The following is a 16,008-nucleotide window of genomic DNA, read 5'->3' as shown; positions in this document are numbered from 1 at the left end:
CTCTACCCCAACCCCCACTGGTTTGCAGAGTCAGAAGCAATGAGGCTTGATATTCCCTAGTGCTGGGACTGTGAGCTGTGTGGTCTGGTCAGGAGCTGAGAACACTCCCCGGGTGTCCCTCTCAACTTTTTAAAAACGTGTAAATGCACTTTCCACAGGCCTGCTGCTGCTGCAGCTGCCGCTGCATCCTCTCAGCCCTGGCTCCGCCCCTCCTACCTGTCTGGATGAATATTTCTTCTTTATTTCTTTGTTTGTTGGACTTCCATACAGCTTGATTTTCTGGAACTTCTGGTTGTCTCTAGTTTTGAGGTAGTTGTATTTCTTCTTAGTTGTGGAGGGAGACACAGCGTGTCTGTCTATGCCTCCATCTTGGCTGGAAGTTCCTAACCTTTGGCGTTTTAATTATGATGTGTCTTGGTGTGGTCCTCTTTGGGTCTAGCTTATTTGGGACTCTCTGAGCTTCCTGGATTTGTATATCTATTTTCTCTGCCAAATTAGGGAAATTTTCTTTCATTATTTTTTCAAATAAGTTTTTAATTTCTTGTTCTTCCTCTTCTCATCCTGGCATCCCCTATGATTTGGATGTTGATATGTTTAAAGTTGTCCCAGAGGCTTCTAATCCTCTACTCCTTTCCTTTTGGAACAAGTAATTCTAATGCAACATATCAAGCAGATACTCAAAGAAGGAGGGGCACACAAAAAAAGAATGCAGTAATTTTGTGGGATGAAGCCCATGTTGGAGTGGCTGAGGAGGCAGCACATTGGACAGCAGCCCCTAGAATAACACCCACACTGGGGCCTGTGAGACCACCCCAACTGATCTCCCAAAAGGGCCCCAAGGAGCTCCTAGTCTGCCATGCAGATTGAGGTTATCGGGTGATTTCTGATGAAACTGTATTGGGAAATTTTTTATGATCTTTGTATATGTATATATGTATCTTAATATTTTGCATTTGACTTAAAGTGCCATGAGAAAATTTGCATATTGCAAGGTAGTCCTAGTCACCTCCTTGATTTGGGTACTGTTGGATATGCTTTACTTCAGTGATGAAGGAAAAAAGAGAGAACTTCCTGCTGGGGATGTTTTAGAGCCAGCACAGATGCGTCATGAAGGTCCTGGAAAAATGAGGAAACCAGTCATCATTCCAAAAGACGATCAAGAAAAAATGTTTAAAATCAATCAGTTTGATTAATGGCAAGTGAGATGATTGTTAGGTTAGAAGGATGTAAAACAAAGGTGTATCCAGATATCTTCCTGCAACAAGCATGGTGATTGTTTCCCATGAGGCTTGGAGAACACTTCTGCAAACTGTCCATGGTGTCATTAATTGCTCACCAACACACATGCTAGAAGAAATTGTTCTGGTAGATGATGCCAGTGAAAGAGACTTTTTGAAAAGATCTCTGGAGAGTTATGTGAAAAAATTAAAAGTGCCAGTCATGTAGTTTGAATGGAACAACATTCTGGATTAATCAGAACTAGAATAAAAAGAGCTGCTGTGTCTGAAAGCCAAGTGATCACTTTCTTAGATGCCCCCTGTGAGTACACAGTGGGATGGCCGGAACCTTTCTTAGCCAGGATCAAACAAGACAGGAAAATGGTGGTATGTCCTATCATTGATGTGATCAGTGATGACACTTTTGAGTACATGGCAGGTTCTGATATGACCTATGGTGAATTCAACTAAAGCTCAATTTTCACTGGTAACCTGTTCCCCAAAGAGAAATAAACAGAAGGAAAGGTACTCAAACTCCTTTTGTCAGAATACCTAAAATGGCAGGAAGCTTTTTTTCAATAGGCAGAGATTACTTTCACAAAATTGGAACATATGATGCTGGAATGGATAATTGGGGAGGAGAAAACCTATAAGTTTCTTTTAGGATTTGGTAGTATGGAGAAACTTTGGAGCTTGTTTCTTGCTCACATGTTCGACACAAGTTTCAGAAAGCTACACCTTACACATTTGCAGGACAGGAGAGATTATTAATAAAAATAACAGACAACTTGCAGAAGTGTAGATGAATGAATTCAAGAATTTCTGCTATATAATTTCTCCAGGTGTTATGAAGATAGATTATGGAGCTATAGCTAGCATCAAGAGTTGGTCTAAGACAAACTCTAATGCAAACCTTCCTCTTGATACCTAGATGATATTTATCCTGATTCTCAGATTTCATGTCACTATTTTTTGGGGGGGAGAGGTAAAAAAATGTATTCTATGTAGTTATTACATCCTCATTTATATATCAAAATCAATAGAGGTTAACCTTCCAACAAGGGAGTCTGTTCATATTAAAATTACATAGCCACAAGTGTGAGAAAATTCTTGTTAGTTGACACAGTCTACCTCATAACTTGAAACCTTGTTAATTTTTAATCATGTTATATTTTTCTTAAGAATGCCATACACCTAAAAAAAAAAAAATGAAGGCATGTTGGGTATTAGAAGGAAGGGAACTAAGGCCATCAGAAAAAGCAAGACGTGAAGGGACTGCTCTTGGAGAAAGTTAAGGATATCTAGTGGGCCAGATGGAGAGGTTAGGAGAAAGCTTCAAAGGACTAAACTGGTAGAAGAGAGAATAGGGAGGCATCTGATGGTCTGAAAAGCAGAACCGTGCTTTACAGGGATGAACAAGGTGGGAGACTGGGGGGTGGAAGTACAGGAGGAGTAGGTTGCTGTGCAGAGGACTGTGGAAAAGAAGCAGCTAAGGGAAGGAAGACAGGGAACTGGTTAGGAAAGAAGAATCACTAAGAACCACTCAGGCTCTTTTGGCTGAAAAAGACAAGAGGACCCTTAGGGTGGAGGGTCAGGGCAGAATGTTCAGCAGTAGCAGGAGCAACATAAATGATTCTAGCCAGACCAATGAGTCAAAAGTGGCCTGCTGATGAGACACTTGGGTTGCACTTTCTGCAACTCAGGTAACCAGAGGAAATGTAAGGCTCCCATACATAGTCCCCCCAAAAGGTAGACATTGACAAAAGCTCTAAATTAGGAACAGAAAGCAGAAGGCAATTTAGAGAAAGAAGAGGCTGCTTGTAATGGGAAATTGTGGAAATGCTTTGTAGAAGAAATGGCGTTTGGAATTGGATGCATGAGGTTTGGACATGCAGAGATTGGAACAGCAAGGAACAGCATGACTCTCTAGTGACCTGGTGTAGTATAGTGAATTTTGTCCTCTAAAAAGATATGTCCAAGTCCTAATCCCTTGTACCTGTGAATGTGACCTTATTTGGAGAGAGTCTTGCACATGTAGTCAAGTCAATGATCTCCAGATGAGGTCATCTTGTATTTAGGGTGGGCCTGAAATCCAAAGACTGGCGTCTTAATAAGAAATAGGAGAGGCAGATGACAGGCATGCAGACTCCTGGAAGAGGCCATGTGAAGACTGAGGCACAGATTGAAGTTATGCTGCTATATGCCATGGATCACCAGGAAGCACCAGAAGCTGGAAGAGGCAAGAAAGAATTCTCCCTTAGAGTTTTTAAAAGAATGGTTCTGCCAACACTTGAATTTGGACTCCAGGCCTCCAGAAGTAAGAGAATAAATTTTTGTTGTCTTAAGGCACAATTTTGTGGTAATTTGTTATAGCAATACTCCTAGTATGATTTTTGTGACTTCTGCCAGCAACTGTGGGTAGTCTGTTGACAGAATTGAAGTGATCAAAAAGAAGGAGTGACCCAGGATTGGCCCTTAGCATAGAGATATTGATGGAAATTATAGGGATCTAGAGGGGCCAGAATGCTAGAGTAGGCAGAGATTAAATACTTAGGCTGAAGGAACTGAAATTTTATATCAAGGGCATGGACCAGATGCAGTACGAAGAAAGAGTGTGGGAAAAGAGGTGGTAGAGAGAACTGCCAGGTTTCAGCTCCTGGAAATGGAGCAATTCTTAGTGATTACAAGACCCAGCATGTGGGTGGCTGAAGTGGAACAGAATTGAAAGCCCTTTGTGTTGAGGAAGCTGAGGCATTCTGAAGCCAGGGAGCTGGGATATCAGCATGAAGGCTGAATGTACTCTTTGAGATTGGGGGTGGAAGGCAGGTGTGATGGTTGATCTTGTGTCAACTTGATTGGGCTAATGGATGCTCAGATAGCTGGTAAAACATTTTTGGGTATGTCTGCCAGGGTGTCTCTGGAAGAGATTAGCATTTGATTTAGTAGACAGGGTAAAAAGGATCATCCTTGCCAATGCAGGTGAATGTTATCAATCCACTGAAGACCTGAATAGAACAAAAAGGCAGAGGAAGGCCAAATTCCCTCTTTCTACTTAAGCTGAGACATCCATCTTACCCTGCCTTTGGACATATATGCTCCTGGTTTTAGGGCTTTTGGACTCAGATCCAAACTTACATGATTAACACCTTAGCCCTCTTTTCTTAGACCTTTGGACTTAGACTGAATCACACCACAGGCTTTCATAATTCTCCAGCTTGCAGATAGTGGGTCATGGAACTTCTCAGTTTCCATAAACATATGATCCAATTCCTATAATAAATTTCTATATATACTGATAGTTCTGTTTCTCTGGAGAACCCTGAATAATACAGCAGGGAAAAGGGGAAAAGTAAGCCTAACATGAAAATCTCAGGAGAAGTGAGAGGAAGATGGATCATGGAGGTCAGGGAATGATGAAAGGGTGGTAACAAAAGATGGCAAAAACTTCAAAGGAAGATCAGCTCAGCAATGGTGGAAGAATTATCTGGAAGTGCCTCTGGAAAAAGGGACAGGCCAGCCCTGCTCATTTCCCACAGAACCCAAGAAGTCAGAAGAGATTAGGATTTTCCAAGATGGCTTGGAAAATATGTGTGGTCTAGGTAATACAGGGTTACAGGTTTTAATAATAATTTTAACTGGAATTTAAGTCAGAGATTTTGTGACTCAGTCTCACAGTCAGAGAAACACAGTCCAGCACATGCACGCACCCACACATGCACGCGCACACACACACACACACACAAGTGAATTTACAGTACTTCATTTTTTTTTTCTTGTTTTCAAAATAAAACACTAAGGGGAGAAGTATATGCAGAATGCACAAGAAATAGCTTTAAAATCCTTTCTCCTCACATGGATGCTCATTGCTTTCCAAAATTTCCTTTGTCTCACACCCTTTAATCCTAACCACCCAACACTCTCTGAAAGGAGCAGACACCTGAACTGCACTAAGTGTAATTACCTGAGAGTCCCATCTGCTGCTCTGACATTCATTGCTAAATTTGCACTCAGGTCACACCACTGAAGGGCTGCTCTCAGCTGAGTGGGAGTAGGCACACTGTGGGTTCAGAACTCCTCAACAACCTTGCTGAACTTTCTTTCAGCCTGTGCAGTAGTTTAAAAAGCTGCCACGCCTTCCTTCCTTCCTTTTCTTATTGACTGGGGATCAGACTTGCATTGTAATCATAGTGCTACCAGACTTTCCCAGGTGGTTCCCCTAATTGAGTTCTTTCATTTTTAATTCCCCTTTTGGGAGCATCTCAGAAGACCCAGACCAACATAATCTCCAGATTTTACTTCTTCCTTCCATTGCACCCCTTCTTTCTGACAGTGGTCACTGACTAGGATAGAATTGCCAGATCAGAGTGACTCCTGTCTCAAAATGGTGAAAAACTCAAACATAGCATCGCAGCAAGAGGGCCTCCAAACAGCAAAACATCCCAGAGCATGGAATTCTAGGGGGTCATTACTGGATAATTCAACCCTCCTCCAACCCCAGAGGCGGAATAAGGTCGATTGAGGCCCCGGGCGCAGAAGAAAACATTGGGCCCCTTAAAAAAGAGAGAGAGACAGGGAAAATAAAATTATTTATTCATACGCACAGAAAACTATTTTTAAAACCATAAATGAAACAAGTACATATCCAAAAACTAATTTACATCCCTTCATATTTGTGTATATTGTAAGTCTGCACTGCAGGAGAACCTTCGTAAGTACAAAGTAGCAAATACAATTCTATTGCTCTGATGAACGGTAGTGCAGCTGCACCAGGCCTATGCAGTGTAGTATGTGTATAGTATGCAGTGTAGTAATGAAATAATGAAAATAAGTGAATATAAACATACTATCAGGTTTTACCGCTGATTTTAAACTTGCACGTAATTAAAATTGCACATATGAAACCAAACTTGGTGTCATTAGAAAAAAGTGTAAAGTTGGGGTTTTGCGGAGCCCTTCAGACTCTGGGCCTAGGGCACGTGCCCAGTGCGCCTGCCGTTAAAACCACCTCTGTCCAACCCCCACCCACTCCAGGCTGGGACTTACATCTGAGGTGGGAGGAATAATATTATAGATCTATAGAACTATGTATGGAATACACATAGGTAGGGCACTAGGACAGTGAGGACGAAAAATGACAGGATGGGGAAGAAGTGTAAACAGAGAGAACTAGATAGAGGGAGCACTAAGTTCAGTTGAATAGTCATTTATGGATCTTTCCTGTGTTGGGCTTTCTGTTATGCACTGGTTATTCAAAGTTAAATAAGAAAAAATATCCTTGTTTCCCTGAGGAACCAATACCTACCCTCATCTAGGCAGAGAGGGGATCAGGGCAGACTGCCTTGAGAAGATGATACCTGAACAAGGTATGATAGGTGTAGAAGAGGATGCATAGTTGTAGCAGAGCCACATGCAATTGTCTATGTGCTGGCTCATTTCAATTCCACAAGTACATTCTGAAGGCTTCCTATGTGTTGGGACTTGTTCCAGGTGCAGGGGACACAGTGGTGAGTAAGCCAGCCATGGTCCCTGCCCTCTGGCTTGGAAATCTAGCTGGGAAGAGAGCTAAACAATCTTACCATGGTGTGAGATGTGCGGTAGGAGAGGATCTACAAAGCACTTCAGGACAAGAGTCCCACTGCTCCTAGCCCAAATCTAGTCCCAATTTCTGAACATGGTAAAATTCTTCACTATCTACCTCCATTATTGCTTTCCAGTCTAATTTACCACCATTCCTCCAGAAGCTGGGGATACAACTGTGTGTGTGTGTGTGAATCTGAATGTACCAGGCCTTTGCTCACGCTGCTCGTGTTCCCTGGCATGCAGTTACCTTCTCAAAGATACTCTCCTTGACACACTCAGCCTTGCCCCAATTCTGCCCTGTGCTACCAGGCCAGTCCTTTGTCCTTAAAGCAGAGACCCAAATGCAGAGCCAAGAGTACCCACTATGGAGTCAGGCAGATGCAGGTGGGCGTTGTCCAGCTGCATGATCCCAGGCTTTGAACCCTCAGCTTTCCTGAATGAGGTAGGTGAATGATTCCTAGTGCAGGAAGCATAATAAGTACTGTGCTTAGTTCCTGGCACATAGTAGATGCTCAAAAATGTTTGCTGAATTGAACTACATTAACACTGAAGCCCTAGGCCAAAGTTTAGACTTTATGAAGGCCCTGGCTATGAGCTGGAGTTCAGAGGGGTTAATGATCAACTTTAGCAGTTTTCTGTGACTAAAAATGTGAAATACACATCTTGTCCTTTGCCTTTAAGACCTGCCTGCTTGTTGGGAAAACATATGGATGAGGTCCCAACAGTTCAGTTCTAAATCCTCTAAAAAGTGATCGTCAACTCTAGAAAGCATCAACATCATCTACAGGTCATTTGTTGAAACAAATTGCTGGCTGCACCCTCAGAATTCAGTAGGTCTGGCGCGGAGTCAGGGAATTTGAGTTTGCATTTCCAACTGGCTCCTAGGTGCATGCTGAAGCTGCCGGGCCCACACTTTGAGAACCACCCACTAGAGGTTAAGAGCCCTGTGCTCAATAAGTGACACATATATGTGTGTTTGAATCCTGGCTCTACCACATCTTTATCCCTGATCAAATCACTCTACCTCTCTGTATTTCATTTACCTCATCTGTGAAATCAGGATAAGCTAACCCAAGTAACTGCTTAAAGCCACACCTGGTCCAGCGTTTAATAACTGTTGGTTAATTATCTACTTATTTTCTGGAGCAAGTGGGATGAGAAAACTAGATGTCTAAGGAATCAGAGAGGAGCAAAGGACATGGTCATCTAATGTGTGGGGCAAGGAAGATACAAAATCGGGGGACCACTCCCAATTCTCTGGGTGACGCTGTAGTGCGACCTGGGATCTGGAACTCCGAGGCCTTCGTCCCAAACACTTTTCATTCCAGCCCACAGACTCCCTGCGTTCCGCCGACGTAGCGCAGGCGCAGACCTCGCCGTGCCCACATTTGACGCACTTGCGTACTTAGGTGCTCCGGTTGGGAGGGGCGCGCCGGCAGAGCAACTATGGCGGCGGCAGTGCGCGTGGCGGCGGCTGGAGCAAGGCTTAGCGTTGTGGTGAGCGGTCTCCGCGTCGTGACCCGCAGCTTGTGCAGCCAGGGCAGTCAGCCACTCTCCATGAACCAGCGCATAGAGGAAAAGCGCCGCGCCGCGCTGATCGGAGGGGGCCAGCGCCGCATTGACGCCCAACACAAGCGAGTAAGTCCGGAGGGGACCGGAGCTATCCCGCCCCGGAATTCGCGACCTATCACAGCGCTCCCGGCCCGGGAGCCCGGGGCCTCCCAGCCAATCCGCGCAAAGCTGGGGAGGGCCGGGGACGAGCACGTTCACCTTGAGAACTTGTTGCCTTCCCCCAAGAGACTATAAGCTCCGTTGTGCTTTATCACTTTATGCTTTACCTTGGGAATTTTAGGGGGACCTGACTGGGCTCCAGCTGACTCACCACTTAACAGCTATAAACTTTCGGACAAGTTACTAAATCTTGAGGAGTCAATTTATTTTAAACAGAAGATAGTAATAATTCTCCCCTCACAACCTCATTGTTAGAATAGCGATAGTAACGCAATGATAGGCGCTTAATTTTTAAAAATTCTTATTCTTATGCTCAGTGAAAGAATGGTTTTTGCTCCATTATGGAAGTAGTAAAATCAAGGCATATGGCAGGGGGAAGTATCCTGGACGAACTCTCACATTAACCTGGGGTGCATGGTGGGTACTTGTGGAACTCTGCCCCCAGAACACCAGCTAAACCCCGTAAGGGTCTCAGTGTGCATCAACCTGCAGGGTAGGAAAGGCGCGCGTCCAAAACAGGTGGCTTTTCTGGGAATGTTCATGTTAGTTGATATGTTTGGCTGGAGTAAACAGCTGAGGCACTGCCACCCACCACCCAGGTGATGATGGAGATATGCTGGGTGGGCCATTGAGCAGCAGAAGAAATAGAGGCCCAGATGGTTTGGTTGCTGAGACTTGAAACAAGACATGCTTGCTGCGTTCCTGACAAATGTGAGTCTGGACTGATTTGCTGGGTGAGTTAGATAACCAACCTGGAAGTGCAGAAGTGAAATTCTTAGAGGTGAAGGGCACTGAGGCGCAACTCACAAGTGTGGGGGAGGTAATTAGGGTGAAAGGCTGGGATTTTCAGTGAGGAGATTTGAACCAGCCCTTTAAGTCTAAATTGAGTGTTGATTTAGATGCTGTAAAATTCCCATTTGACAGGGGCCTACAGGTGACGATTTATTTTTGACTTTGGGGAGTGAGATGTAAATTAGGTTGATAGTATGTGGTGCCAGGAGTGCTTTCCCTCCCTTCCTGGGTGGCTCTGCCTGGGATGAGAAAATTTTAGATCATCCTCTGGAAGGGCCCCATCAGTGCTCTCCAGGACTCTTTCTGTTGGTGCCTATGCTCAATTTCTCTCTGGAACATAACCCATTCTCCCCAGTAGGCAGATCCTACTGGGTTTAGCTGCAGCTTGTAGACTTAGTCAGGAGACCTACTTGATTAACATCCCCACTTCACCCCCTTTTAAACAATTTTTGGACTACTTTCCTAGGCTAGATTCCCAGAAATGGAATTACTGGGTCAAAAGATGAATATTTTAACACTCAATATATGTATTGCCAAATTGCTTTCCTGAGAACGTCTTCTACTTTACAGAACAGTGTATAGGATTGCTTGCTTTTAACATGACCTCACTGGCTTTGACTACTTTATTAAGGGAAAAAATATAGCCAATTTGAGGTGTTTTTGGAGGAAAGGGGTACAGTGGACCTGGATATTGGTCTAAAGGCTTGGGAGCCTAAGCAATGGAGGCTCTTGATAGGTTGAGAGCTCCAACCTCACCCTCCCTAAGAGGCATTTTTTTATTCTTCTCAAGCGAGTTCCTTTTTTTTCTTAATCCTCACCCGAGGATATGCTGATTGATTTTAGAGAGGGGTGATGAGTTGGGGAGAGGCTTGGGGAGGAGAGAGAGAGGGAGAGAAAGAAAGAGAGAGAAAGAGAAAGAGAAACATTGATCAGTTGCTGCCTGTATGCACTCCGACTGGGAATTGAACCCCCAACCTTTTGGTGTACATGATGACACTCTAACCAACTAACCAACTGAGCCACCTGGTCAGGGCTCAAGTGAGTTCTCTTTTTTATTTATTTATTTTTTAATCATTGTTCTATTACAGTTGTCCCATCTTTTCCCCATTGCTCTCCCCTGCCCTGCCCACCTCCCCGTTCTCCCACAGTCAGTCCACACCCTGTTGTCCATGTTCATGGATCATTAGTTCGTTGACTAGACCCTTCCCCTTCTTTCGTCCTTTCTCCTCCTTCTTTCCCCCGCTTCTCCCCCCCCCCGCCCCCCCCCCCTCTGGTCACTGTCAGTCTATTTCTTGTTTTTATGCCTCTGGTTCAATTTTGCTCATTTGTTTGTTTTGTTCATTAGGTTCCTGTATTAGGTGAGATCATATGGTATTTGTCTTTTGCCACCTGGCTTACTTCACTAAGCATAATACTCTCCAATTCTATCCATGTTGTCGCATAAGGTAGGAGTTCGTTCTTTCTGCTGCATAGTATTCCTCAAGTGAGTTCTTTAGCACTCTGTCCCACTCCTTTTCTCCTCAGCCACTCCCTGCTGTCTCTGTATCATAGCATCACTGTCCGATGTAGAGTCCCTAAACTGGGCTCCCAAAGTAGGTTAGTAGGGAGAAGCCTCTAAAGGAGGCAGGAGAAGAGCCAGGAAGTAGTCCTGGAAGTGTCCCTGGGACTGGACCCTAGTGAAGTGAACTTCTGTGGAATTTCCTAGAAGAAACCTGTGAATCTGGAGGTGTAGCCTCAGACCCTTCACTAAGCCTGCTTTAGTTTTTCACCTCCTGTTTCTCCATTCTTTTTACTATTGCTCTTTAGGTCTACAGTAAATGTTTGTGGAACTAGTTATCTTGTTCCAGGGTCAGGCTCTCCTTATACCCACTTCTCCTTTCCACCTTTTTCACCTTCTACTTATTTGCCTTCCACAGTTGGTAGCTCCTGGAGTACCCCATTTACCCTTATTTTCTAACTAGGTGAAGTCTACGGATAACACCTGTGTCGTGAACAGGTTGATGGAATAAAGACTTTCACATGGGTGAAGGGGTAAAACCTGTTCTCCTGGCCCTCCTATGAGCAATTCTTGGTTACTGACTTTGTGATGATATCACTGAATGATTTTTGTTGCATTTTAGGGAAAGCTAACGGCCAGAGAGCGGATCAGTCTCTTGCTGGACCCTGACAGTTTTGTTGAGAGTGACATGTTTGTGGAACACAGATGTGCAGATTTTGGAATGGCTGCTGATAAGAATAAGGTATCTTTTCACCACGGTGTTGTGAGCCTCCAAGTTGTACTTTTCCTCCTGTGGCCCTGCTGGCCTACCAAGTAGACTAATGAAATCCTTTTGAGACTCAGGATACCTTGAAAATTTTTCATGTTTTGGGCCCTGGAATGCAAGAGTGCCTCTGGAGAGGCACTACTGCAGCCTCCACTTACCTTTGTCTGCGGTTGAAGGAATGTGAATGGACTGCTCATACCTTATGCAGTTTGACTGTGGCTTAGTTCCAAGGGCTCTGGTTGTGGGTTTAGAGTTCTCCCAGGTATAAAATGATCAACTTGGAAGGAAAGGTGAAAAAGTCTTTTAGTTGAGTTCTGGTCTGTCTAGGCACCAGAGACCCCTAAAAGCTGACCACTTGTGCCTCTTTGATACACTTTAAGTTTATGCCTTGCATTTTTTGAGGTCAGAGTCGCTGATACTCCTTCCTTCAATTGGGTGTCTCCATGAGTGTGCAGAGTTCTTTGGACTCACTTTGGTCAGTTTTTTTCAGGTCTGCATATATGCTGTTTGTGACCAAAGATTTATAAACTTGGCACTAATCTAGCTGGTTCCATTTGGGCCATTATGGGCCACACAGTGATTACCAAGATTCCAAGCAAAATGATGGGTTTGCCTTTTTAAGTTTATGGATGGGGTGTGGGGCTTTGTAGAAGTTGCCATGTTTTTTAATATGTCCTTGTTCCTGTATTTGGCAGTGAAAACCCTAGAGGGTCTCTTAATTATTTTGCTTTTAGGCAGGAGGATGAGGCCTAAGACTACAGTACCCTTCATTTCTATTAAAACAGTAGCCCAGTGCTTGCTGTTGCAGACCTGAGGGGGAAAGGAAGATTTTTTTTTTGTGTTCCTAATTCATACTGCATTTTAAAGAATTTGGGTTGGTTCTTTGGTGGGGACGTCTTTTATTGGGGCATAATAGTTAAATTTACTAAAAGAAACATTTGTGTTTTTTCACCTTTATTTATTTTTTACTTTTTTGACAGTTTCCTGGAGACAGTGTTGTCACTGGACGGGGCCGAATCAACGGAAGATTGGTTTATGTCTTCAGTCAGGTATTTCATAACTCCAGTAGGTGGACCTTTCCTTGAGGGAAGAGCCAGAAGCAAAATATGTGAGAAGAAAAGAGTCTGGGGGAATGAAAACTTGCGTGTAGTTTGGGGCAGATGAGGGATTTACTTTCTCTTTTTCAGTGTATATATCCACAGTATTATACTATGTGTTTTTTCTTAGAGAGACAGAATCCTTAGTCTGTTTGGGGGAGGATCACAGGGCAGTAAGCATGTAAGTCTTGGCAGGTTGGTTGTGTGCCGGGAGGGCAGCTATGTGCTGGGCAGCATGTGATGCAGCCTGGGCAGAGGGTACTTGACTTTCAGAACCACAGGCCCCTGAGTTTTGAGCTTTCTGGAAAGTTTTCAAATGTGTTTTATCAGGCTGACTCAAAACAGATACAGTTTCTTCACACTAAGATCGTATAAGAATGTAGTAGGCAGAATAATGGCCTCCAAAGATGTCCAAGTCCTAATCCCTGAAACCTGTGAATATGTTACCTTACATGGCAAAGGGGAATTAAGCTTACTCATGGAATTTATTTTGCTAGTCAGCTGATCTTAAAATAGAGAAGCATGGTCCTGGCCAGGTGGCTCAATTAGTTGGAGCATTGTCCTGTCTACTGAAAGGTTGTGGATTCAATTCCCGGTCAGGACACATAGGTAGGAGGTTCCCCATTGGGGTCGTGTATGGGAAACAGCCAATAGATGCTTTCTCTCTCTCTCTCTCTCTCTCTTTCTCTCTCTCTCTTCCTCTCCCCTTCTCCTCTTTCCCCTTGCTCTCGCTCTAAAATCAATTAAAAAAACCAAACAAACATATTCTTGGACAAGGATTAAAATAAATATAAATAAATTAATTAATTAAAAAAAAGAGTGGTCTGGGTTATCCAGGTGGGCCCAGTGTGATCACAAGGGTCCTTGAAAGTGGAAGAGAGGGGTCATGAGTGAGGGAATGCAGAAGATCTCTAAAAGCTGAAAAAGGCAAGAAAACATATTACTCCCTGAAGCCTCCAGAAAGGAGCATAGCCCTGCTAGCCTTGATTTTAACCCAGCGAGACCCATATAATACTTTTAAATTACAGAACTGTAAGGTAATAAGTTTATATTATCTCAAGCCACTGAATTTATGGTAATTTGTTATAGCAGCAACAGAAAACTAACACAAAGAACATATTGTTGCTATTTTGTGTTTGATTTTTTTCCCTTCTTCTGAGAGGTGGAAGTATATACATAATTATAAATATTAGACCTAAAGTTATAGAACTCGTTTAGGAAACTAAAATTTTTTCTGGGTTTGATAGTAAAATAATTACGCTTGGCTGATTTTAAATGTATTTTATGTAGACAATACTCATTTGTTAATTGAGTTACCTTTGACATGTTTTAAAACTTATAAATGGGTCTACCAAGTGCTTAACTAGAAGGAATTGTGTGTGTGTGTAATTTATGAGAGCTAGGCAAAAACTTGTACAGAAGGAACTACTTGAAAACTTTGTTTATTGATTTTTTAGATAGAGAGAAAGAAAGAAAGAGGAAGGGAAGGAGGGAGGGAGGAAGGAAGGAACGAAAGAAAACATCAACTGGCTTCCTACCGTACGTGCCCTGATCAGGGATTGAACCTGCAATCTAGGCATGTGCCCTGACACGGGACTAATCAAGTGAGCTATACACCAGCCAGTGCCAGAAGGAATTATTAATAAGATAGCTAGAATAAAGAAAGTTGTGCTTGCCCTGGCTGGTGTGGCTCAGTGTATTGAGTGCTGGCCTGTGAACCTAAAGGTCACCGGTTTGGTTCCTGGTCAGGGCACATGCCCGGGTTGTGGACTAGGTCCCTTGCACATCTATGTTTCTCTCCCTCTCTTTCTCCCTCCCTTACCCTCTCTCTATAAATAAATAAAATCCTAAAAAAAAAAAAAGTCGTGCTTTGTGGATGCAATGTTCTTCTAACTATTACGTAGATACAGAAATTTATCAAATTAATGCTTTTGAGCACCTCTTATGCCCATGAGGTAAGGTGGGATTGGGAGGTAGGTGGTGATGACTGACGGAGTTCTTGCCCTGATCAAGCTAATTATTTTGTAGATAAAATGGGCCAGAACAGAAGTGATAACAGATAGGGTGAGAGAGGTTCTGGGCAAGTGCTATGGGCTCAGGGCAAGGGAAGCGCACATCTACGATTGAGAAAAGTTTTAGGGAAAATGGGGCATTTGAAATAGGCCCTGGAGGGTACTGAGGATGGAGGAGTGATGAGCCAGTTTTTAGTAGTGATCTTCAAAATGTTAATATCAGTAGGCATTTTTTGGGGTGAGTGGGTGTCTGTTTTTGAGAGAAACAGCCTCAGTCCCTTGCCTGATAATTGGCTGTAGGTGTGTTTGGGGGGAGGGGAGTAAGGGGATTTGGGGGGAGGGGAGTAAGGGGAAAGGAGGGGCCATTGCGGGTTCATCATTTATTGTACAGGCTCCTAATCTCACTTGTTTTCAGCTTCACTTTTGCCTTTATTCGCTGCTGGTGATTGTGAGTCCAGAACCCCTCTGATTAAGTTTCTTTAGGTGAATAAATCTTTCCTCTTTGTCTTCCTCAAAGTGAAGGAGAGGCCTGTAGGATCTAACTGCTGCTAGCACAGGCTTTTGTATTAATTTGTGCCCCGCCCCCCCAGCCCCTTACTTGTGGTGAATCTGTTTTCTCCTTAGAGAGGGGAAGGGAGAGGGAGAGAAACATCACTGTGTGGTTGCCTCTCGCGCGCCCCCAACTGGGGACCTGGCCTACAACCAGTCATGTTCCCTGACTGGGAATCGAACCAGCGACCCTTTAGTTCGCAGCTTGGTGCTCAATCCACGGAGCCACACCAGCCAGCTGAACCTGTTTTTAATTCCCCACTGTCTTGAGGGTGGGTGGTTTAGGAAGGAGGTTGTTTCTACAAGAAGCCCTTCACATCAGAAGGTAATGAAAATCCATAAGCAAGAGGAAGCAGTGAGGGCTTTGATTTACTTTTCACCTCCATTGTCAAAATAGCAAATGTTTCCTAGTACTAGAAATGCCTGACTGTTTGACATTCATCGAATCTGATTTTTGTTAATTCTGCATGAAAAGTTTTCCTTTCTTTCTGAGCTGCAAGTTATTTTTGTAGAGCAAAGACTAGGTCTTTTGCTCTTGATAATACATGAATTTCCTTTAAGATATTCACTATTCTGTGGAATAATTTATAAAATCAGACTTAATTTTTTTAACTTCTGGAAATCTTTTAAAAGCTATGAATTAAAATTTTTTATTGATTTGAGAGAGAGAGAGAGAGAGAGATGTCAATTTGTTATTCCACTTATTTATGCATTCATTGGTTGATTCTTATATGTGCCCTGACCGGGATGAAGCCTGCAACCTTAG

At 43.5% G+C, this 16,008-nt stretch overlaps 1 protein-coding gene and 1 pseudogene across 3 annotated transcripts in view; both read left to right on the top strand.

The window, feature by feature from the left end:
* Positions 1-968: 968 nt before the first annotated feature.
* Positions 969-3,942, top strand: LOC150005068 (polypeptide N-acetylgalactosaminyltransferase 1 pseudogene; annotated as a pseudogene).
* Positions 3,943-8,208: 4,266 nt separating this feature from the next.
* The window catches only part of PCCB (propionyl-CoA carboxylase subunit beta), a 61,145-nt gene continuing 53,345 nt past the window's right edge, over positions 8,209-16,008 (top strand). For 2 of the 3 annotated variants that reach the window (XM_090284295.1, XM_090284294.1), the window contains exons 1-3: positions 8,209-8,435; positions 11,441-11,560; positions 12,565-12,633. In XM_090284295.1, the coding sequence (XP_090140421.1) occupies positions 8,244-8,435; positions 11,441-11,560; positions 12,565-12,633 (381 nt within the window). In that variant the 5' untranslated portion in view covers positions 8,209-8,243. The remainder of the gene's footprint in view (positions 8,436-11,440; positions 11,561-12,564; positions 12,634-16,008) is intronic. The other variant, XM_090284296.1, reaches the window with a different exon arrangement.

The sequence above is a fragment of the Furipterus horrens genome, unplaced genomic scaffold (genome assembly GCF_987537825.1).
Source record: "Furipterus horrens unplaced genomic scaffold, mFurHor1.1.pri manual_scaffold_7, whole genome shotgun sequence".
Taxonomy (NCBI): domain Eukaryota; kingdom Metazoa; phylum Chordata; class Mammalia; order Chiroptera; family Furipteridae; genus Furipterus; species Furipterus horrens.
This window is presented reverse-complemented; position numbering and strand designations above follow the sequence as displayed.